A 25,432-nucleotide genomic window follows, 5' to 3' on the forward strand; every position below is an offset into this window, starting at 1 on the left:
TACAGATTAATATTTTAAATATAAGCACATTCGCGTGACAAAATAAAATAAATAAAAAAATTTTATCTAGCACGAAAATCGAATCTATTTAGAAAAACTCCGAAAACTTTTCACAATAAATTAATTCTCATTAAAAACCATATGAAACCTTAAAAATACACAAATTCAAGTTACTATCTTTCTAATTACATTAAAATTAATTTTAATAACCCATTTTACCATATAAATACGCTGCACGGAATAAAATAATCTGTGGAAATGACAGATATGGGAATGTTAAATTGACATGGCCAGATTTTGTTAGATTTGCAAAGAAAAACTGTCAAATTTACATAAATAATATGTGAAAATAACATAACCATAAGATGTCAGATTTACAGATAAAAACTGTCAAATTTACAGTAATAATATGTAAAAAGTTAATTAGGGGAGCCTGGGGCACGACGGTCCCCTTAACGGTTTTTGCGGCTTTTAACTATCAAATTCGTTTATTTTCCGTCTGTTTCGAATAAATCAGTCGAAATTTTGCAAAAAATCAAACAAAAATTTTTTTTTGTGGGGTACGACGGTCTTCTCCCCAAAAAATCATATGAAAACAAATTTTATTTTTTTTTAAGCCAATGTCATCAAAATCTAGATATTCTCCTCCCAGAAAACATCGTCGAGGGAAAACCACGATTCTTAAGTATCGCCCGAAGTCTTGAGTATCGCTGAGAACAAAGAAAAAATCAAAATGAAGCAAAAGACCTCAGTTAAAAAAAAAATTAAATTAAAACAAAAAATTTGAAAAAATGCTTACATCTTTAAAAATGTCAATAGTTCACAAGATTCAAAGTTATTTCTTAATTATTGATATTTTTAAAGATGCACTGAGAAAAAAAAAATTTTTGTCCAGAAAAAAATTTCTTGGCTCAAAAATCGTTTAAGGTAGTACCTCCACGAAAAGCATATATCAAGAAATTTATGGAATTTTTTTTATCGAAAGATAAATATATTAATAATTCACCACCAAAATTTCAGATCAATTCACCGTACCGTTTTTAATTTACAAAATTGCATCTTTTATACGTAGAGGTATATAGAGAGATGGTAAAGTTAGTATGAAATCTTCCGTACCACTCAAGTGATGCAAATAGATTTCATACTAACTTTACCATCTCTCTATACCCCTACGTGTCAAAGATGCAATTTTGAAAATTAATTATTCAAAAACGGTGCAGTGAATTGATCTGAAATTTTGGTGGTGAATTATTAATATATTTATCTTTCGATAAAAAAATTCCATAAGTTTCTTGAAATATGCTTTTCGTGGAGGTACTACCTTGAGATGAATTTTAGTTTTTGAACAAAAAAATATCAATATTTATCATAATAAAATTTTTGCATTAATTTCGATAGATTTACAAACAAATAGGTTCACTTGAATTAAACAATAAATACTTCGATTAATTCGATCAATACTTGAGACAAGAAAATATATTCTTGAAAATTATCAAGAATATATATTCCTGTGACAAGAAAATTTTCTCAAGAGTAGTACTTTTTTTGTCAGTGTGTAAGCTCGTCCCGATGTTACGCTCATTAAGAGCTTCCACTTGAGTACCCACATGCATTTTTGATATATTTTTCATATATACATATATATAATATATATAAATATACAAAATATATGAAAAATTGATGCGGGTACTCAAATGAAACGTCTTGATGAGTGTAACATCGGTATAAGTTTATATCTTTAAAACTGTCAATAGTTCATAAGATACAAGGTAATTTCTTAATTATGTATCTAGGGATAGAGCATTTTTGAATGCAGCCTACACAGAAAAAAAAATGTTCTTGAATCAAGTATATATTTTTGAAGAGCTCAATATTCTTGGCTTGAGTAGAAAAATTCTTGATTTAAGAAAATTTTTCTTGATTTAAGGAAACTTTACTTAATTCAAGAATTTTTCGTCTTGATTCAAGACAATTACCCTCTTCAAATTATATTCTTGGTTCAAGAATTTTTCTCTTGAATCAAGTTAATTTTTTCTGTGTAAGTACTTATCATCATAAATTGACTATTGGTGAGAATGATATTAAATCATGAAAAGGCCCAACTCCAGGTCAAGACTTTTCCAACCATACCAAATTTAATCATAAAACCCATTTTATCATATAAATACACTGGCCACAGAATTTTGCTTATTCTCTTAACAGTATAGATAAATCTAATATTCATTATTATAGTTATATGTATCTTAATGCTTTTTACTTTCTATGGTTTGCAGATCTGAACAATTATTTTATGTGACCTAATTTTTTCAGTTAAAACTTTAATTTTTAAAATATTTTTTTGTTTATTGTTTACATTTCACGAAATGTGAAAATCTTACTCATAAATAACAAGTTCAATTTTTGTTTTAACATAAATTTAACTTTTTTTTTTTAAAAGTGAATTTCACATTTTTTTAATGACATTATTACATTGAAAAACTGTAAAATTAACAGTTTTAGATTGACAGTTTTCACAATGTGAAAATAACATTTTTAACTTTGTAAAATTGACATTTTTGGGTTGACAGCGGTAAATCTGTAAATTTGACAGTTTTTTCTGTAATTTTGACAGAGTCTTTTTTTCCGTGTGGAGATAAAATTTCTTTACATTTTTAATTTTATAAATTATTCAAATTTTTATAGACTGATATAAAATTAACTTGATTCAAGAGCAAAAATCGTGAATCTAGAACATCAATTTAGTTTGATATATTCTGGTATGACTTGATAAGTCGATATTAAGCCTAATTATGGTCTAACATGCTCATATATAATTTTTTGATCGAAAGTAGTGTTAATTATGGAAATTAGCTAAATCAGGCTTTATCAGAATTTTTTTACGGGTAACATTAATGAAAAAAACCAATTTGATTCAAGAGAGAAATTCTCGAGCCAAGAAAATAATTTTTATAAGTTTGATTGTTTTGAATCAAGATGCCAAATTGTTGAATCAAGTAAAATTTATTGAAACCAAAAAAATTTCTAATTGATTCAAAACAATCAAAAAATGTTCTGAGCTCAAGAGTTTTTCTATTTATTCAAGTTAATTTTTTAATAGTACAAGAAGAATTAAAAAAAAATTCTAAATACATTTTTTTTGTAATAAGAAAATACACTCAAGTTCCAAGAATGATTGATTCACAGTCTTACCGAGAGACCGAATACAAAACTTTGTTTTTTGTAACACTAGAAAAAAAATTTACCTGAAAGATAACATTTTTGCCGTTAAAATGACATAACATGAACCACGTAATTTTCACATACTTTTTTCCGTGTCTCCTCATCTATCTTGAATCTCATTAACGGATTCGTGTGTGCACAGGTTAATTTTGAAGCTTATTCAATGAAACTTATTTGTTTGAAACTGTAAACATGCTACTCCGGTTTGACTAAACAGTGTTCAGTGTTATTATCAGTAAATTAGTGACAAATTGATGCGAAAATAAAAACTTACTGTCAAAAATAATTGTCTAGCTCAAAAAAGCGATAATAAACAAAATTATTCTTTGTAATAGCAATATTTAGTCGAATTCTGAATATGGAAAATTGTTTTCTTGTTAAGGATTACGTGAATATTTAAAATTAGACTGAATAATCATTAATTTTCACCTTTTTAATTTATTTGCGTTAACTAATAAGACATTCTTTTTGAATATTGTTTTTTTTTTTTTCAATGCTATTTACATATATTTACGAAAAATTCGGTTGCAACCTTAAAAATCAGACTTTTAATGCTAAACCCATAAGGCATATTTCAAAGGCTTCAAGTGTTATCTCGCATTATAAAATTATTCTATTAGCGCATTAGAAATGATAAAAAAGAAAGGTATTTATGACAGACTGACTTTTTTTACACGGAAATCTAAACCGGTTTATATGAAAGTACTTGTCATATTTATAGCGTTAAAAATAATATTATGCAAATTACGTGGAGTTTAATCGTTTTGTTGACATAGTTATTTCTATAAACTTGTTTATTTTTTAATTATCAAAAGTATTTTAAATATTACGTTTCATAATTATTATTAACAAGCAGTGTTAATTTAACGTCATTTTTGACACTTAATAACAAAAATTTAATTTGCAGTTATTTTTTACAATAATACAAATAATTAAATGAAATTGATAATTTAAAACAATCAATTTAAACTCTAAAAACTAAAAATTGATAATAATTTTAAAGTACGAATTAAAAACGGTACCAACAAAAATTCATTTCTTTATTCTCCTTTTCTAACAATCAATTATCACCTTGATTAACAATGACATTGATCATTAAATACCGTTTTTGACAGTCAGATAATTGAAGCCTAAAAAATAGATCAAGCAATTAATCTACCAAGTAATAATTAAAATAAAAAGTACTGAGTGAATTTATGACATCCAATTAAAAAGTAACTGTGCATAAAAAACGTAGTATTAAAAATTGGAGCTTTCTTTGAATAAAAATAAGAATTAAAGTTGCTCAACCTTGAAGTATGTGTTGAAGCATTAACATATAGCCCATAAATAACTCATAGCGTACCAGAAGTATACTACATACAATTAGCAATAAAGACAGAGAGCACTTAGTAATAAAGACTACTTTTGGGTTATCATAAATCTTGGCAATAAAAGGAGCAGCATTTTAGACAAATGACCTAGACAAGTTGTCTGGACCATGAAGATTCTCTTCTCCTTGAAAGAGATTTAGACACCCATCAACTATCTAAATAAACAATATTACTTGTCTGGATCAGTCCCGTTAGCATACCAATTAAAACGGTGTACGGTGTTGGAGCTCATACACCGCTGACACACAGTACGGCAGCACTTGTATTCCAATTGGCACTGCCATTGCCATTGCCACTACCATTAACTCATTACTCTTTCTCTTTATCATAATATAATCCAGGTGTCTGTTGCATAAAGACGATCACGTCACTCGGGTACTTAGCTCGATGACAAAGAGTGTGCAAGCTCATGTAATGATCATCAATAATCATAAGGGTGATTCTCTGTAAGGACGTCTTAAATCTGTAAAAAATTTTCGGACCAAATTATTTTTTATTTTATTAGAAAAAAATTAACAAGGGCTACAAAACTATCAGCTTAATGATAATAAATAAACAGCCAAATTAATTTTTGTTTTTTCGATATTTTTGTGTCTTTTGCCATATAACATGACAGGGGACTGTTTGCCAGGGGACTGTTTTTTTTTATTAAATTGAGAAAAATCAAGCAAACTATTTCAATGCATTCAACTTTTCAAGTTCTCAATGAATGTTTACATTAATTAGAATAATATTAAGCCTTATGAATCCAATTTTATAAATAAATTATAAATAAAAACAGTTGCCACACGGAAAAAAGTAAACTGTAATATTCACTCGGATTCCGATTAATTTTTATAGTTTCAAACAGTAAAGCGGACATCGGGGTGGCAAAAATATAAATATTACAGAACTTAATATAGAAAGTATAAAAGCCACAATTTATAATTTAATATCCAAAATAAGTGATTAGTAGCTGTCACTAGTAAATAACGACTCTTTCATCTTAAAAAATTACAGTTTCAAACAGTAAAAATTGCCATTTCGATATATATTCCATATTATGAGGAGAAGGGGAACTCAGATGAAAGAGAAGGGGGTCTCACTCTGGGAGAATTAAACATTTGAAACTAACATTTGAATTTAACATTTGAAACAGTAAAAATTATACTTTTAAAATATACATTTTACCAGTCCAAGCAAGTCAATACTTGCTGTATGTCAATAATTACAGTTTGATTTTTAGCGTTGCGCTTAAAATTTACCATTTTACTTTATAAATATTGACGTTGCTTGTATTAGAAATTTACTAACTTTATTTTATACTTTTTACATATCATAAGATCATTTTTTAGGTACGAGATGATAAATATCAAAGTCTGAATTCTTAATTATTATACGTTAACATTTTAGACATTTAAATAGCGAATATTACTGTTTGAAATAGTATTTTCTTCCACGTAAAGAGTAAATTGTAACGTTTAAATGGTAAAAATGATATAGTGAATAGTAAAATCACGATTAAAATGGTAATTTTTAGCAGTTGATCATTACTTATTATAAATCGACTGTTATTTATTACAGTTTACTTTTTTCCGTGCAGGGGACTGAGTTTTGAAGTGGCCCAGACACATATGTCCAGCACAAACGGTGCTTTGACACTAAATAAAATGCCGATAAAGCGCTAACAGCCCTATAACCATATATGGTTATTAACTTAAGGCTAGTTAGATCCTTATAAACCTTACAAAAGGTAAAATAACACGCTGGATTTTTTTTTTGGCTTTAAACTTCTGGCAGGGGACTGTTCTTGAAATGTCTGGGACAAACTTTGGTTTAATGAATTTAATGAAACAAATTAATTTTCGGTACTTTTTATTGAAGAAGATTGTTAGTTAACTAATTAAGTTTATAAATATTATGGATCAAATTATATGTTATGGACCAATAACATAAAATTTAATCTTAAAATTTTAATTTTGGGAATGGGACAGCCCAAGGAACTGTTATTTCGGTAGTTTACAAATTTATAGCAAAAATACCAAAATTTATTTCATTTTAATTTTTAATCCTCTAAATAGAAATGTTTTTTTACTTTTGTAAAAAATTTTTTTCAGTAACAAAATAACAATTTTTCCAATAAAAAAATGCCTGGGACAGCGAAAAACATCCTTACAGAGAATCACCCATAATCACTAAAGTCTCCAGAAAACGAATAAGAAGAAGAAGAAAAAGGACGAACTAGCGATCATAAATAAATGAATTAAAAATGACTAAATTATACCGATCAGCATGATGGATTGCTCTATTGGTTCGCTGCCTCAATTATATTATAAGTGTATCAGCTGTACTGGTGCAATTATCAAGTGCTTCTGATGAGCTCAATGTACAGGAGGTCATATAAATTATGATGTCGTTGCTGATACAGATTAGCCCTAAGCTATACTATACTCAGGATTCACTAACATATATGAAGAAAACCAACAAATTGACGAGGAACCATTATAAGAGCATTAGTGCTTGCTGGATGTGAGAATTGAAAAAAGATCGAATTAAGTCGTTGGTCAGTTATTCTTCGAGATGAGGTTATGAAACAGTTGTGTAAGAGAACTTTAATTTACAAGACATATCGGGGGCCCGGAAGTGAATACTGGTGAATGTATGTATGCGGAATCGTGAATTATGCGAATAAAAGAAGACCTAGGGGATTATAGGTTTAGAGCAGAGTGCAGCATTCTTCAAGAGCTGAGGCTCTGCCCGATTCCCATAAATTCTCCATCACTGAATTCCTATTTTTCTTTATCTTCTTCTTCAGCTTCCTCCTATCTGTCTTTAGCATTTTCTTCGCCTCTTGTTTTTCTTTATCCACTTCTTTTATTAGACTTCAGACTCGGCTCTTTTCATCTAATCCACCATTTCTTCCTTAACCCTATGTTTTCTTATCCACCGGGACACTTAAACCCATTCCATCAGTATCTACTTTTTACTCGTATTTTCCTAAACTTTTTTTTTATTCTTTAGAGTTTCACGCTGATCATCATCATCATTTTGTTCGTAAGCCTTTTATTTTGTTGTAAAACTTCTCTCCGTACAATATTTTAACAACTACGAGTTTTACACACTATTTTAGCATATATATATATAGACACCAATTTACTTCATTCTTCTATTCTCCGGAAGCTAAAAAATTTTCTATTGTGATGCCAAGATTTTGCACTCTATTATACTGAATACGATCTTTTATTTCCAGATCGTTTCACTCGAAAATTAGTTTAACTAACATTTATTTTTGTTTTATAAATTACTCTTATTTTATGCACATGTTATTTTTATAATTACTAATTTTTTTAAGATAAAATTAGATTTCTGTAAAGTATTTCATGAAATAATACTTTTTTTTTAAGAAAAAAATTTTTAAATATTTTAAATAAAAATTTTGGAAATTCATAAAATTTATGTAACTTTAACGGAGTATAATCGATTAATATAGTACACAGAAAAAAAAAATGTTTTTGAATCAAGTATATAATTTTGAAGAATTTAATATTCTTGATTTGAATAGAAAAATTCTTGATTTAAGGAAATTTTACTTGATTCAATACAATTAACCTATTCAAAATTAAATTCTTGATTCAAGAATTTTTCATTTGAATCAAATTAATTTTTTTTTTAGTGTAATATTAGGCTTAAATTTACTTAACAAATATTTGAATAAATAATGAAAAAAGTATTGCTATAAATTTGAAACACATTTCAACGGTCTAATTAGCAATTGGTCTAACTCCTTATTTTTTAGAGGGTGATTTTTTAACATTTTGATGTAGCAATAGTCTAATTATAAATTATTTGAATGATTCAAACCAAAATATTATACCTTTATTAGATATTAATGGTATTGAATGGTTTTTTAGAGTGATAGTAAATTTTAAACTAATTGTGTTTTTCGTACAAATGGAAGATTCTCTAAAATGGAGTTAGACAATTTGTTAATTAGAGCGTCGATTTGTGACTTTTTATTTGACAATTTTTGTTATGTTTTTTCTTTATATAATTAATAAAATACGAAAATAAGTAAAAAAAAAAAAAAAAACTGCACATGTAGAAAGTTAACAAAACTAGATGTGCAAATTTTTCAAGTATTTTTTTTTAATAATTATTTAACAATTTGAAAAAATTTTTAAATTGCGTACAAGGAATTTTATACAAGAATGAGAACTATTATTTAAAATTTCTTACATTGCCATTTCTCAACACTATGATTACAATAATATTTAATACCAATAACTAAAGCCTTGAATTACGGGTTGTAAATAACAAATTACGTCGGACGATGGAAGTAATAAAAAGTAATTAAAGTAAGCAATTTAAGAGCATGGCACTAAATAATTTAAATTTAAAAATAAAGTAACGCAATCGGATTTTCTGTTTTCTGTTTTCTGGGATGTAATAAAAACGTTATAAGGGAACATTGTATCATCATTCCAGAGTTACCTGATGCATGACTATCGATTTAAAATCTCGACCGCCGCTTGTTTAGACACGTCGTTACGTGTGCCTTCTTTACTTGTATCCTTACCTCCTTAACCTATCCTATCCTCCTTATCACGAAGAGCACGCGTACACAAATACATTACATGTGTTATGTGAACGTGCATGCCGGTTGTTTGTGTACACACGTAGAACCCATTTGCTCCTTTTACTTTCACTTACTCCATACTCCATCGTATCGATGACCGGATTCCACCAACTACAACGGAAACTTATTTACCTTATACGTTCATATACATATACATACATATATATATATATATATATATAAACATCTACGTCGATATATCTATATATTTATATACATCGGATGTTGCACGAGAAATAATCTTGAGGCCGTGAATAACGATCTCCAATTTTATTATAAACGTTCCTTTAATTATTTATTTACTTGAGTAGAAATAATTGAGGTCATGGAAGGTTTAAGTGATAATAAGTAGAATAGTTTCGAAAACTTTACTTATAAAAACTACGAAAATTTTTTCAAACTAAAATGTTTTAAAAAAAGAAGAAATTTTACTGTAAAAAATTTTTTTAATTCAACTAAGACAATTTTCATTTTCCTAAATATTTTTTCGAGTCAAAAAAATTTATTTTTTCTGTCTAATTAATTGCTTTTGAAATTTAGTTACTTTAATTTCTGTAAATACCAAAAATTTATGTGAATATTTTTGATGACTTGAAATTTTTAGAATTGTTCTTCAACACTGTTCGAATTTTCTATACAAAAAAAAAATTTTTAATTCTAAATAGAATAGAAAAACTCTAATCAATAAATTATTTTTTTGGTTTAAAATTTTTTTTCTTATCTCAAATTAATTTTTTTTAGTTAGTATAAAAGAATCTTAAGATTTTATTGAGCAATTATATTATAATTAAAAAACTGTCTTACATATTACAAACAATGCAGTATTTTTATCTAGATCTTAGTAATCTCATTAATGAAATTAATTAAAAAAAAATTTAGAATACTTATAATAAAATTCAAAATTAATTTTTTTTTATTTATCAACGTCAATTATAAAAAAAAATTATTTTATTTGTAGAACAACCAAAATTTTTTATCTGATATCATTATTAATTCAAGTTATTGTTAATTTTTTTTTATTAACGAGATATCCTATTGTTTTTTGACATATTTAGTGAGAAATACATTGAATTCCTTCACGCAATTAATCTATATTATTAAGAGAATAAGAAAAATTTTGTTTCCAGGATATTCATATGATAAAATCGGTTTTTTTAGTAAAATTTAGTGTCATTGCAAAGGTCTTGACTTGAATTTGTGCCTTTTCAAGGTTTCATTTCATTCTCACCCATAGTCAATTTATTGTGACAAGTATTTAGGCTGCATTTGAAAATGCTCTATCTCTAGATACATAATTAAGAAATTACCTTTTATCTTGCGAAATATTGACATTTTTAATGATATAAGCTCATCCCGATATTATACTCATCGAGACCTTTCATTTGAGTACCCACATCAATTTTTCATATATTTTATATATTTATATATATCACAAATACCATATATATAAAATATATAAAAATTGCCATGTGGGTACTCAAATGAAAGTTCTTGATGAGTGTAACATCGGGATGAGCTTATATCTTTAAAAATGTCAATATTTGAGAAAGTACAATGCAATTTAACATAATTAAGAAATTACCTTTTATCTTGCGAACTATTGACATTTTTAAAGATATAAGCTCATCCCGATATTATACTCATCGAGACCTTTCATTTGAGTACCCAATTAATTTTTCATATATTTTATATATTTATATATATGAATGTATGAAAAATATATCAAAATACATGTGGGTACTCATACGAAAGCTCTTGATGAGTGTATCATCAGGATGAGCTTATATCTTTAAAAACGTCAATATTTAAGAAAGCACAGTGCAATTTAATAAAAGTCATTATTTAATAAAGCAAAATTTTAATTTTGTTTAGTTTAAAAGTCACGGCAGTCCCATAGTGACTGCAAGGTTGCTAGTATGAATAATTCCAAATAAATCATAAAAAAATATGATTTAATATAGATTCACAATGGCTATAAATTAATTAACAGTAATAATTATTGTATCAATTTTGAAGATTAGTTAATTTATCGAAGAAATATTACAAAAATTTATTTCAAAATCAAAAATATTTTAAAAATAATAACATATGAAAATAAAAAATGTATATATTTTTTGATTACAGATATCGAAGCTGAATGTCAAGATGATTACATGAAAATACGTATCGCTTTCAATGGATCATTTGCCGGACTTTTGTACTCAGCTGGTAAGAATAAAATATAAGATAAAACAAAATTTAAAAAAATTATTTCTCACGCGGTCTGCTACAATTGAATAATCCTGAGTCACGATAAATGGGAATGTAATTGTTACGAATGAAATTAAATTGGCTGTATCTGAAAGGCAGATCATGAAAAAATCTAAAAAAATATAAATAAAGAAAAATAATGAGTTGCGAATAGTGAGCTTGATGACGTGGAAAAAAGGCGTGTAACATCCCGATAATGATAATAACGATGATGATGATGAAGAAAGAGGTGTTATACTAATGATCGAAGACCGTTGTTCGGAATTGATCGATATCGATCTTGTGTTTGCGAGATCATATATATCCACCCCTTGCGGCCGATTGGTGAATTTGATGAGAGACAATTGCTCCTTAATTACAGGTTACTCTTACGATCCAGACTGCATGTACGTCAACGGTACTGGAAGGGATTACTACGAGTTTTATATTCAGCTTAACCGATGTGGTACTCTTGGGGAGAACACTCATCATCAAGATAGCAGGAAAAATCCAACGGTAAGAATGTTTATTGGATAATAAATTATTTATGCTTTTAAGCGCAATAATTATAATAATTAGTCCTGGCTTGGTTCCGATTCTTGAAAAAAAAATTTTTTTTCTAGATAACTTGCTTCCAATGAGGAAAAAATTGTTTTAATTTCAATTTATTATAACTTCCTCTCAGTATTGAACTATAATATATTATTGAATCGTTATTAATTAGTCATTTGAAATATTGGCTGGGTTACCAAATTAAAAAGTTTAGTGAATAATTCTCTAATACTAAATGTAGTAAAATTTTAATTTATTGACATAGTAATTAGATAAATTAGTAGTTTTAAAATAAACGTCTAAAAATTTAGTAAATCTATAGACTTTTTACTTTTAAATCAATTATTTTTTAGTAATTTAAAAAAGTCAGGAGATCCAAGTTCGCGATAGAATTAGTAGAAAAATAACTTTGTCATTTGTGAAATTTCACTTTCTAATTAGTAAAAAATCTACTGAATCAAAATGTGACTATTTCCACTACTTCAAAATATTAATAACTACTTACTACTAGTAGCTCTTGTTAAGAAAAACAATTTAAAATTAATCAATTCATGCAAAGTATATGTCTATACAGTAGTCAACTCAAATCATTTTTAATTGATTCAAATTGTTTTTCTTAATAAAGGAGTAAACTTTGAAAATTTTGAAAAAGTAACTAATTGATTATCAACTAGCAGCTTGCAGTCACTATGCGACTGCCGAGATTTACGAATTATGAATAAGAAAACTTTGACTTAATAATTTTTTTAATATTTATAATCACACTGTACATAGTTTGGATACTTTTTAAAAAAATTTTTAAAATAATAGTGCTTTCACAGGATCGATTACAAATAATTTAATGGACAAATGTGATCGAATAGACTTATAGAACCAAAAAACTATTAAAACTTCTCTAAAAACTTAACTTAAAAAATTGACTATCACTGAAAAATATATAAAACCGTGAAAAGGCACTAATTCTTGTCTCGACCTTACTGATGATACCAAATGAAACTTTAAAAATTTCTTTAAAAATAATAATATGCTCGTCACAAAATTTTCCTTTCTCTCTCAATTATTTAAATCATAAATAACAATCGCTAAGAAATATCAAACCCAATTTACGATAAAGATATACCCGTTACTAAATTTTTCTTAGTCTCTTAATTATATAAATTAATTTTTGACATATAACCACATTGACGTGTACAAAACAAAATAAATAAATAAACAAATTTTGTTTATCGCTAAATTCGAATCTATTTATAACTACTTCGAAAACCTATCATAATAAATAAACTATTTCAGAAAAGCATATGAAACATTGAAAAAGCACAACTTCAGGTCAAGACCTTTCCAACGATACCAAATTTAACAATAAAACCCCATTTTATCATATAAATACACTGGCCACAAAATTTTGCTTATTCTCTTAATAATATAGATTAGTAGTTTTTTACTAATTAAGTTTTAGAGTTAAACTCTTAGTCGGTCAAAGAGTATATGAATTATCACCCCAATCCTTAAAAAAATAATAATAATAATAATTTTTTTTCGATAGAAAAATTTGATGTGGAATACAGTAACAGTTCAATACAATCCACTCATTGAAGAAGAGTTTGACGAACATTTCAAAGTAACTTGTGAATATGGTTACGATTTTTGGAAAACTGTGACATTTCCATTTTTAGATGTCGAGTAAGTTTATTATTTTAATAATTAAAAAATTTATTATTTATACACTTACAAAAAAATTAATTTGATTAAAAAAAATCATTTTGAATCAAGCAAAAATTCTTGAGTTAAGAAATTTTTTTTAGTTCAAGTAAATTTTACTTTATTCAAGAATTTTTCTTTTAAATCAAGTTAATTTTTTCTTCTAGTCAATTGATTCTAATTAGTTAAATTTAAAAAAAGTCATTTGAATTTTTTTAAAAACACTATAAGAAAAATATAAAAAAAAAAAAAAAGAGAGATTTCAATGTTAAAAAATAAATTTGTATAAATATTTAAAATGTGTATTGCAGAGTTGCAACAGGGAATCCAGTTGTTTTTACATTACAACCACCAGAATGTTACATGGAGATAAGATATGGTTACGGAACAACTGGAACTCGAGTAGCTGGGCCTGTAAGAGTTGGCGATCCACTTACTCTTATCATTTACATGCGTAGTAAATACGATGGTTTCGATATCGTTGTTAATGATTGCTACGCGCACAATGGCGGTAACAAGAGGATCCAGCTTATTGATCAATACGGATGCCCGGTAGACGATAAACTTATCAGCCGGTTCCGAGGATCTTGGTCCGAGAGCGGGCTCTTTGAGACTCAAGTCTTTGCCTACATGAAGACGTTCAGATTCACTGGGTCCCCGGCCTTGTACATCGAATGCGATGTCAGAATGTGTCACGGAAGATGTCCGGTAATTATTCCTTTAAAATAATTATTTATTTATTGCTCTCAAGCAAAGTAATAATTAAAATAAAAATTTTTGAGTAATAATAATAAATAATTCAGGTTATTACGGATCAAAGATTCTTATCCCGCATGGAGAAATATATACATATGTCAAAAATATATGTCGCATATATTTACTCAAAAAAAAAATATGTCAACATATATTTTTCACATAGATGCTGACATATATGCAGAGATACATGCTAAAATATATGTAGACATATATGTAAGCATACACTGAAAAAAAAAGTTCTAAGTTTGAAAATTTTTTTACTCAAATCAAGAAAGTTAAATTCTTCAAAATTATTTACTTAATTCAAGTTAAATTTTTTTCTGTGTATCTCTAGACATATATATTGCATTTATATGCGCGCATATATGTGAACATATATGCGGACATATATTTAGCGCAAAAAAAATATATGTGAAAATATATTTGATAAATAATTTTTTACAATGACTCAGTAGTATAAAAAAAAAAAAAAAAAAAATATTGTATATATTTAATTAGATGCCTGAAGAAGCCATGATCTATGGCGAAACGTCCCTGAATTGAAAAATAAAGTTGACATAAGGATCTTTGATCCGTAATAACCTGAATTATTTATTATTATTATTATTATACCAACTGGGATCTGAATTACTAAGTACGATTTTTGAGTAATTTAATTCTAATTTTTAGAGCCAACCATGTCATTGGAGAAACTCAAAAAATGTTGCCAAGCGTTCTTTGGCTATTGATGGTCTCACTACTCCAGCTTCGAGTTTATCCGAAAATGTAAATCTCTTCCAATCGCTAAGAGTTCTTCAAGAAGGTGAAGCTGAAGCAGAAGTATTCCAAAATACAACAACTGCATCTCAAAGCGGTAAATATTATTTACTTTACTTTATTTTTTATTAAAACTTCCGGTAAAATTTATCTAACAGATCATCTTTTTTATTTTAATACTACACCTTAGGGAATTACTAAAATTTTAAATTGAAATTCACCGCGGAAAAAATAAAACAACCAAGCGCGGTTAATAGTACCAAGAACAATAATAAAAACAAATGGAATATTTTTCCAATTGTTTGAATAAATTATCAATTTTTTTTTATTCATCTGTAATATTTTAAGAATTCAAGATAATTTAATCTGTTGAGAACCAAAATTACTGTACTACGGGATTTTAAGTAATCGGAATGCGGGCAAATTTAATTTTACATCTACACGCGGTGATTTTTCTCGGAACGGGCTAACTGTTTTTCAAATTTCTTGGTACGAAAATTCAATCACTGAATTTGTTATTATTTATTTTTTTATTAACATAATACGGAAAATAATACGTTATATTTCTTTAACCGTACAAACTTATGTTAAAATTTTTTTGTATTGATTCTTGAAGCAGAAAATCAGTACATATTAATTTATAACAATTTTTATACAAAAGTAAAGTAATTTTTTAATGATATTTTAAATTTTTTATTAGTAGTTCAGATATTCATGAAAAAATTTTAATTAATTTCTAAGAATAAGTTTATCTCTAAATTGAAATTTTTATTAAAGATCATAATTTTTTATTTCAAATATTTTTTTTTTTAAATAAAATAGTAAACTTACATGATTACTGTTAATAAGTAGATGCCCTAAATTATTCCATCAATAGTATGTTTATTACATATAATTTCATCGTAATTACAACCTCGTCAATATATAATGACTTAATCTACCAACATTTCAAAGAATTGAAAACTTTTTACTCTTCAATATCGTGTAATACTTAATTGTTTTTCCGGTAGAGAAGTTAATAAATAAAAAATAAAAAAATTTAATTGGAAGTTATTTGATAAAAAATAAACCACACAGAAAGAAACAATTTTTTTTTTTAAATTGACATTGTAACAAGAAATTATTTTGTTGAAAATTTTAAATAATTTTATTTCTTAACTTAAGAAATAAAAATTTTTATTACAATAATTTTCTTGTTGAAAAAAAATTTTTTCGATTTGGAAAAAAAAAACAGATAGATTTTTCATTAAAAATTGTTTTTTTCCAAATCTAAAAAACTTTTTTGAAAAAAAAATTACTGTGAGAAAAAATCTTTATTTCTTTACCAAAAAAATGAATAAAAAAAAATTTTTAAATTAGTTATTAAAAAAAAAAATTAATTAAAAAATTAGTTATTAAAAAAAAATAAATTTAAAAAATTGTTAAAAATTTATTTCTTATTACAACATTGTTAATTTTTTTAAAAAGAAATTTTTTGTTCTTAGTGGCAAAAATAATATAATGTATTAATTTAAGTATAATAATAATTATATTGTTGTTGATTTACAGGAGTAAGTGAAGCAACAGGAGATAAAGTTTGTTTACGATCAACAGTCGTTAATACAATAGTAGGTTTTAGTTGTGGTTTAATTTGCATAATGGTAGGTACACTTCTTGTTCTTTGTTCGAGAATACGACGAGCAGCCAGAGAAAAGCTTCTTAGCGACAGTCTTAGTTATATGACTCATAAAGGCCGAATTAATTAAAAAATAATTTCTTGTCTTCTTTTTTCAAAGAAGATGAATAATAAATAATAAATTAAATTAAATAAACAGAAAGTTAAATCACAATGCATAACAACGAGATGAGACAAAATTAATGGAAATTTGTCGATTTATAAAATAAAATGAATATAATATGTATTAACTTTTAATTTATATTTAAAACAGGTACGGGTTTTCACGTTTAATTGATGAAAACCACAAACACAAACCGTTAGAGCGACCTCTAGGCGTTTGTGGGTTTTACTTTATCACGCATTAACTACAATGTGCGATATATAATTATAATAATAAATAATATACAATTATAATCGTAAGAATAATACACGTAATAATATTATGCTATAATAAAGTAATTAATTAAATAAATAAGATTTAATTAGAGGTCTTCCGAATAATTTACGCCGTTTATCTGTTTAAAATTATTTCTCATTGGTTTTTTTAACATTTCTGTTGAAAGAAGAAAAAAAATTATTTTTTAAGCTCTTTTTTTATTAAAAAACATTTAAGAAGACAGGCGTATCAATAAACATATCGATAGAATTATAATTTAAATAATAAGCTTTAGATGATACAGCAAGACTTGAAAATTATTTTTATAAAAAATATTAATTTCAGAAGATAAATTTTGGGAAAAAAAATTTGTCTTTCTGTGTCGTCTGATAAGTAATTTATAATTAATTATAATGATAATTGAAAGCATTTATCTAAATATAAATAGATACATAACAGCATTATATATTTAAATAATTATTCTGACATCATAAATTGAATAATACTTCCTAAAATGATGGTAATAATTAAAATAAAAAAAAAATGTTGCATTAATTAAACTATAAAAGACATGATAATAATGACTAGTAATTATTGTTATTATAATTAAGTGCCTTGACGCGGTAATACGGCCGGTGAGGATTAAGTAATATTTCTCATTGAGTGAAAGCAAATTAAAACTCAGTATCAGACAGAAGTCATAAGGATTCACACTACGTGCATCTTATTCATTACTTTTTGAGAAACAAATTTTTTATTTCATTATGAGGATCTAGATAATTAATAAACTATTTTTTGATTTTAATTTTCTTCTGTTTTAAATTATTATTCAAGAAAAAATGAAAATAAATTAATTAATAAATATTCTTTCCCCTCATGGCTGTTCCGAGTAAAAAATTATACCTTTTTTTTTTCGTTTTATGATACTTTTATTTTTGCCCAAAATATAATTCTTGTAAATATAGTTTTATTGGCGAATGTATGACTAATCTATAACGAATATTAACTAAATAATGAATAATATTAACAGTAAATATATTCAAGTATTGTAATCATTAATAAAGATATGATAAATGATAAGTGTTCGAGTGTATCATGGTAATCAATAATAAAAAAATTACAATGCTAGAAACATGATTAATTGTTTTTTGTTATTTTATTCTTTTTACCTTATTCTTTTTTCTTTAAAGATTATAAAAATTTATTTTTTTATAGTAGACAATTTTAATTTAACTGATCAATTCCAAATTTTATTTGAGAAATAATTGTTTTATTTATAAACTATCAACCTTGCAGTTACTATGTGACTGTCGTGACTTGTAAACTATAAATAAATAAAATTTTACTTTATTAAATAATGACTTCTGTTAAATTGCACTGTACTTTGTTAACTATTGACATTTTTAAAGATATAAACTCATCCCGATGTTACGCTCATCGAGTTTTCATTTGAGTACCCACATGCATTTTGATATATTTTTTATATATACATATATATAATACATATAAATATATGAAAAATTGATGTGGGTACTCAAATGAAAGGTTTCGATAAGTGTAACAACGGGATGAGCTTATATCTATAAAAATGTCAATAGTTTACGAGTTACTAGGTCATTTCTTAATTATTGACATTTTTAAAGACATAAGCTCATCCCGATGTTACACTCATCGAGACTTTTCATTTAAGTACCCACATGGCAATTTTTATATATTTTATATATATAGCATTTGTGAAATATATAAATATATAAAATATATAAAAAATTGATGTGGGTACTCAAATGAAAGGTCTCGATAAGTGAAATGTCGGGGTGATCTTATATCTTTAAAAATGTCAATAGTTCACAAGATACAAAGTCATTTCTTAATTATGTATCTAGAGACAGAGCATTTTCGAATGCAGCCTAAAGACATCATAATAAATAAACTATTTTAGAAAAGCATATGAAACATTGAAAAGGCACAACTTCAGGTCAAGACCTTTCCAACAATACCAAATTTAACCATAAAAACTCATTTTATCATATAAATACACTGGCCACAAAATTTTTCTTATTCTCTTGATAATATAGATTATTTATGCCATTGAAATAAAATTGTTTTCTTTTATTAACTTTTTATGACATTAAAAACTCTGTAACAATATTAAAATACTTAACGGTAAAAAGTTAAAACTTGATTTATTAAAATCAATGAAAATTGCAGACTATGTTAAAATTAATTTAAAGCTTAATAATAATTAATAAAGACAAATTTCATATTGGATATTTTATTAAAATTTTTTATATAAAAATATTTAATTCAATAAAATATTTCACAACAAAACAAAAAAAAATAAAACTTATACTCATTTAAAAATAATAAAACTATAAAAGAATCGATTGTAATCACTGCTTATTCCAAGACTATAATCAACGCATTCTTTCCTTTCCTAAACATCCGATTTTTCGGGCCAACTGATTGATCATGAAACTCCTGAATAGTTAAATTATTTTTAACGATATCGTTTACTTCACTCAAGTGAACTTCTTTTGGATACATTGCATCGCCAGGAAACAAATAAATTATCCCATCTAACAATATAATACGTATCTGAAATAAAGTAAAATCATTAGACCAATTACTAATAAAAATTATTTAAATTTAATAATTAAAAATATAATAAAATTATCTAAGACGGATAATTAATCACAGGATAATATAACAGCATGTCCTTTTTGTTTCTCGCAATCGCTTCATTCAATAAATCATTCAACTGATGAATTTTTGAAATTTCATTGATTTGATATTGTTGCGGCGGTGCGAGTTTGAATTCTTCTGATTTATCAACCAACTCTTTGGAAGTGTCCCACTGCAAAATTAATTACAAATAATTTTTTAATCATCAAAGTTATAAAATGAATTTTTTTATGATACTGAATTTAACAAACATCTAACAATTGTTTAGATTTTCGGAATTAAAATAATTTTAAAAAAAATTCCACATGTAAAAATTAAAAAAAATGAAAACATTTTTGGAGGACCAGCAGATAAAATAAAAAGTGAAGCAAAAAGGGTGATTCTAAAATAATAACATATCAGGTGTACACTGAAAAAAAAATTAACTTGCGTCAAGAGAAAAATTCTTGAACTAAGAATATAATTTTGAAGAGGGTAATTGTCTTGAATCAAGAGAAAAAATTCTTGAATCAAGTAAAATTTCCTTAAGAAAAATTTCTTTATATCAAGAATTTTTCTACTCAAATCAAGAAAATTAATTTCTTCAAAATTATACAGTGTCCCAGAAGTAACGGACGCCATTGTAGCATATGATAAACAAAATAATTCTGAGACGAAACGTCCTTAGCCATTTTTTAATCAGACGCATAGATAATTAATTATTAATTAAAATAACGTTCTTTTATGCGTTAGAGAGAGAGCACTAGTGTCAAGTCAAGTGCGTTCCAACGAAGATGCTTGCACGTGTGAATGTGTAAGTAAATGTGTGACTACGTTAGCTATAGAAACTAGTTAGTCATACAGTTAGTTGTGTCTTTGTTTGGCACATATTTTACTGGACACTGGCGCTCTCTCTCTAACAAATAAAGAGACGTTATTTTTAATTAATAATTAATTATCTATGCGGTTAATTGAAAAATGGCTAAGGACTTTTCGTCTCAGAATTATTTTTTTCATCAGATGCTACAATGGCGTCTGTGACTTTTGGGACACCCTGTATACTTGATTCAAGAACATTTTTTTTTCTGTGTACAAATAGTGATTATAAACTATCAGATATATTCGATAGTGATTATCAATTAGTGATTACCAATTATCAATTACTAAACATTTTTTTCTTGTTTTGTTTTTCTCTTCTTTCAAATTTTTTCTATCCAATTTTTTAAAATTTTTTCTTTTAAATTTTTTAAAATTTTTACTTTCAAATTTTTTAAATTCCTTAAGGAGGTATTCTAGTCTAGAAGCATGAATTTCAGGTAATTTTTTGAAGTGCCGTAAAAAAAAGGCAATCAATATTTTTAGCATCCAATTTTTTATAAGTTATTTATTAACATTACAAGAATACAGAAAAAAATAAAAAAAGTTGAAAATTCAAAAAATTAGCAGCTCATGAAGTTGGGGGGTCTCAAAAAATTGGCACGTGACCATGCCCACGATTCCAAGCCTCCTAACAATCAGAAACAAAAAAGTAAAAAAGATTATTAATCTAGAGTAATGTCGCTATGGCATGAACTAGGGAAAAGTTGAAAAAAAATTGTTTCACGAAATGGCGATTGCCTGAAAAAAAAAAAATGTTTTTTGTACTACTTTTTTTGACTTTTTCGAATTTTTTAAAAATAGTAAAAATTGAAATTTGGGGATGACCGTAGTTCAATTTTTACTATTTTTAAGAAATTCGAAAAAGTAAAAAAAAGTAGAACAAAAAACATTTTTTTTTTCAGACAATCGCCATTTCGTGAAAAAATTTTTTTTCAACTTTTCCCTAGTTCATGCCATAGCGACATTACTCTAGATTAATCATGAGCTGCTAATTTTTTGAATTTTCAACTTTTTTTATTTTTTTTCTGTATTCTTGTAATGTTAATAAATAACTTATAAAAAATTGGATGCTAAAAATATTGATTGCCTTTTTTTACGGCACTTCAAAAAATTACCTGAAACTCATGCTTCTAGACTAGAATACCCCCTTAAATTTCTTAAATCTATCTTCTCTTTACAGATGCTATTTATTGTATAAAATCATTACTAAATATTCTACACATGAAAATGTAACATATAGTTGTAAATTGCCGAGAGCGTTTCTTTACAAGTAAATAAGTAAATAAAACTGTGAATTTTATTAAATATTTTTTTGATTTGTTATAAAAGTTCCAAAAATTATCATCTGTTAATTTCAGTATCATATTTTTTCTACTCACTATCAAAGCTTCCATTTCTTTGGGGTCAAACTGAGCATCAGGAATCGACTGCAAGCATGCGATGAAAAAAATAGAATTAAAACGTTTTCCACCAAGAAACACTGGCGTTAACCAATTACTCCACGCGTGCAGAGACCATAAATCTGGATAACACTGTAACGATTCGCACATTTCATAAAATTCAGCTGCATTAGCGTGGACTTTTTTTTGCCAATCAACCAATTTTTTTCCGGTGACTAAAAACATATTTTATTAATTTTTTAAATAAACCAAGAAATGACATATCATTAAAACTTATACTATTAATTAAATCTATTATTATTTATTACTTGTATAATGTTGAGCGTGAGCTGAATTTTTGCCATTAGACGCTGCAATTAAAATACCACATTCCTCAAATGTTTCGCGTATTGCCGTTATCCTCAATGATACTTCTCGTGGTAATTCGTTCGGTGATTGTGCTTCGAAAATAATTGGCTTTAATTTTGAAGAAGATGCTGTTGAATTATTATTATTGTTAGGAAGTAGTGATAAAAAATGGTTATCATTAAAACCAAATTTTTTGTACAAGCTTTTCCATTTAAAATCTGCGTCAGCTGGCTCTACAACGCCACCGGGGAATACATAATTGCCGGGCATAAATGATGAATCTTTATGGCGTTTTAAACAAAGTAATTTGAAGTCATACTGAAAATAATTATTGTACAAATATCTATTAATAATTGTGCTATTAATTATTATTATGATTATTTTAAAAATAGATATAACTGGATAAAAACGGTATTTTTAAGTGATAAATAACTGTTTTAAAATTTTGCTGGTATTAATAAAATTTTATTTTGAAAATTTAAGTAAAATTTATGATACTGAATTTGACAAACATCTAACAATTTTTTAGATTTTTATAACTAGCAACCTGCAGTCACTATGTGACTGCCGAGGATTGTAAACTATAAATAAATAAAATTTTGCTTAATTAAATAATGACTTTTGTTAAATTTCACTGTACTTTCTTAAATATTGACATTTTTGAAGATATAAGCTCATCCTGATGTTACACTCATCAAGAGCTTTCATTTGAGTACCCACATACATTTCTATATATTTTTCATATATATATAAATATATATATATATATATATATATATATATATATATATAATATATATATAAAAATATATGAAAAATTGATGTGGGTACTCAAACGAAAGGTCTCGATGAGTGCAATGTCGGGGTGAGCTTATATTTTTAAAAATTTCAATAGTTCACAAAATACAAAGTCATTTCTTAATTATGTTGAATTGCACTGTACTTTCTTAGGTATTGACGTTTTTAAAGATATAAGCTCATCCTGATGTTACACTCATCGAGACCTTTCGTTTGAGTACCCACATCAATTTTTCATATATTTTATATATTTATATATTTCACAAATACCATATATATATAAAATATATAAAAATTGCCATGTGGGTACTTGAATGAGAGGTCTCGATGAGTGTAACATCGGGATGAGCTTATATCTTTAAAAATGTCAATAATTAAGAAATTACCTTGTATCTCGTGAACTATTGACATTTTTAAAGTTATAAGATCACCCCGATGTTACACTTATCAAAACCTTTCATTTGAGTACCCACATCAATTTTTCATATATTTTATATATTTATATATTTCACAAATACCATATATATAAAATATATAAAAATTGCCATGTGGGTACTTAAATGAAAGGTCTCGAAGAGTGTAACATCAGGATGAGCTTATATCTTTAAAAATGTCAATATTTCATAAGATACCAGGTCATTTCTTAATTATGTATCTAGAGATAGAGTATTTTTGAATGCAGTCTAAATTCATCATAATAAATTAACGATCGATGAGAATCATATGAAACCTTGAAAAGGCATAAATTCAAATCAAGACCTTTGCAATGACACTAAATTTCACTAAAAAAATCTATTTTATCATATGACTATCCAGGACAAAAAATTGTTCTTATTCTTTTAATAATATAGATTAAATTATGATAAAATACATTCCACATTTAGAAATTAAAAAAAAATTACTCATACGGATATTTTAAAATCTATTTTTTATAATAATTAATCGATTGTAAATATTTAAAAAAACTTTCAGATATTTGCTAATTTTAGTATCATGTAAAAATTTTATTTAAATTGAAAATTAAAAAAATTTTTTTATTATAGTCTAAGTTTAATAAATTTAATTGAATTTTTTATACTAATTTTGTCCCAGTCTTGAATATAAAAAAATGAATTATTTTTTTTGAAAAACAAAAAATCAACTAAGTAATTTAATTATTAAAAATAGTAAAAAAAATTAAACTTACATTTGTTTTTAATTGTTGACTCAAATTATTTTTATAATGAGCTGCCAAAATAATACTTGCCGCATCCCGCCAGTTCTTCATAATTATTAAATTACAAACACAATTTAAAAATTTTCGCTTTATAAAACTTGTAGAGTTAAGATAACAGCAAAGATAAAACGCGAAATCTACTTAAAAACCAAACTAGATTAAAAAATTCAAATAAAACAAAATTAAACTTTCAATATTTAAATATCTTTAATAAAATATTTACAATATAAACAAATATTAAATTTGTATTTCGAATGAAAATGGTTGCTATTAAAATATTAAAAACTATTTTTTGGTTTTATCAGAGCCAGTAGCAGCAAGTAATAATTCGTATAGTTGGTAAATTTGTTCATCGCGTAATTTTTCTAAATCATTAACTTCTAAGCTTTTACCCAGCGGCTTCGCAGAAATGGGACCGCGTAAGCCCAGCTGTTTTGCTATCGTTATAGCGTACTCCTAAAAAAAAATATATATTCATTATAAAACTATTGAATTATAACAGGGAAAAAAAAAAAATTAATCGACACTATTATTGTATAATAAATACCGTAATCACGTAAATATAATTATACTACCGTCCATTCATTCATAAAAACAGTGAAGATCTAACGTCATTGTATTTTATGTTACTCAGGAAATTCGATCACGGACACTAAGGAGTACCCGGGTCGATTGCATTTCAGTCGGCAAACCACGGTGCAATTTTAATATTGTTTTGTACAGAGTTCTTACTCGTTGGACATGCGTTACTTGTCAAGCAATACCCTTAGTGTCAATAAATAAATAAATAACAATTAAAAAACAGGCCTTCCAGTTAATTATTGTGACAGTAAATGGTCATTGAAGCGGCGCACGAAAACGCGAAAGCGTTTCAACGATAACGGAACGAAGTACTTTGA

The 25,432-nt window shown here is 26.2% G+C and overlaps 2 protein-coding genes across 3 annotated transcripts in view; one reads left to right on the forward strand and one right to left on the reverse strand.

Annotated features, from left to right (window-relative positions):
- Nucleotides 1–17,360, forward strand: part of LOC123261217 — a 67,792-nt gene extending 50,432 nt beyond the window's left edge. Inside the window, exons 5-10 of the mRNA XM_044722761.1 lie at nt 11,332–11,415; nt 11,819–11,952; nt 13,532–13,668; nt 13,998–14,394; nt 15,112–15,295; nt 16,747–17,360. Coding sequence (XP_044578696.1) covers nt 11,332–11,415; nt 11,819–11,952; nt 13,532–13,668; nt 13,998–14,394; nt 15,112–15,295; nt 16,747–16,943 — 1,133 coding nt within the window. The 3' untranslated portion in view covers nt 16,944–17,360. The remainder of the gene's footprint in view (nt 1–11,331; nt 11,416–11,818; nt 11,953–13,531; nt 13,669–13,997; nt 14,395–15,111; nt 15,296–16,746) is intronic.
- Nucleotides 17,361–19,553: 2,193 nt separating this feature from the next.
- Nucleotides 19,554–25,432, reverse strand: part of LOC123260728 (nucleoside diphosphate-linked moiety X motif 19-like) — a 6,260-nt gene continuing 381 nt past the window's right edge. Inside the window, exons 2-6 of one of the 2 annotated variants that reach the window (XM_044722001.1) lie at nt 24,504–24,559; nt 22,480–22,837; nt 22,151–22,386; nt 19,927–20,085; nt 19,554–19,826 (exon numbers count right to left, since the gene is read on the reverse strand). In XM_044722001.1, the coding sequence (XP_044577936.1) occupies nt 19,629–19,826; nt 19,927–20,085; nt 22,151–22,386; nt 22,480–22,837; nt 24,504–24,559 (1,007 nt within the window). In that variant the 3' untranslated portion in view covers nt 19,554–19,628. The remainder of the gene's footprint in view (nt 19,827–19,926; nt 20,086–22,150; nt 22,387–22,479; nt 22,838–24,503; nt 24,560–25,432) is intronic. The other variant, XM_044722000.1, reaches the window with a different exon arrangement.

The sequence above is a fragment of the Cotesia glomerata genome, linkage group LG3 (genome assembly GCF_020080835.1).
Source record: "Cotesia glomerata isolate CgM1 linkage group LG3, MPM_Cglom_v2.3, whole genome shotgun sequence".
In the NCBI taxonomy this organism is placed as follows: domain Eukaryota; kingdom Metazoa; phylum Arthropoda; class Insecta; order Hymenoptera; family Braconidae; genus Cotesia; species Cotesia glomerata.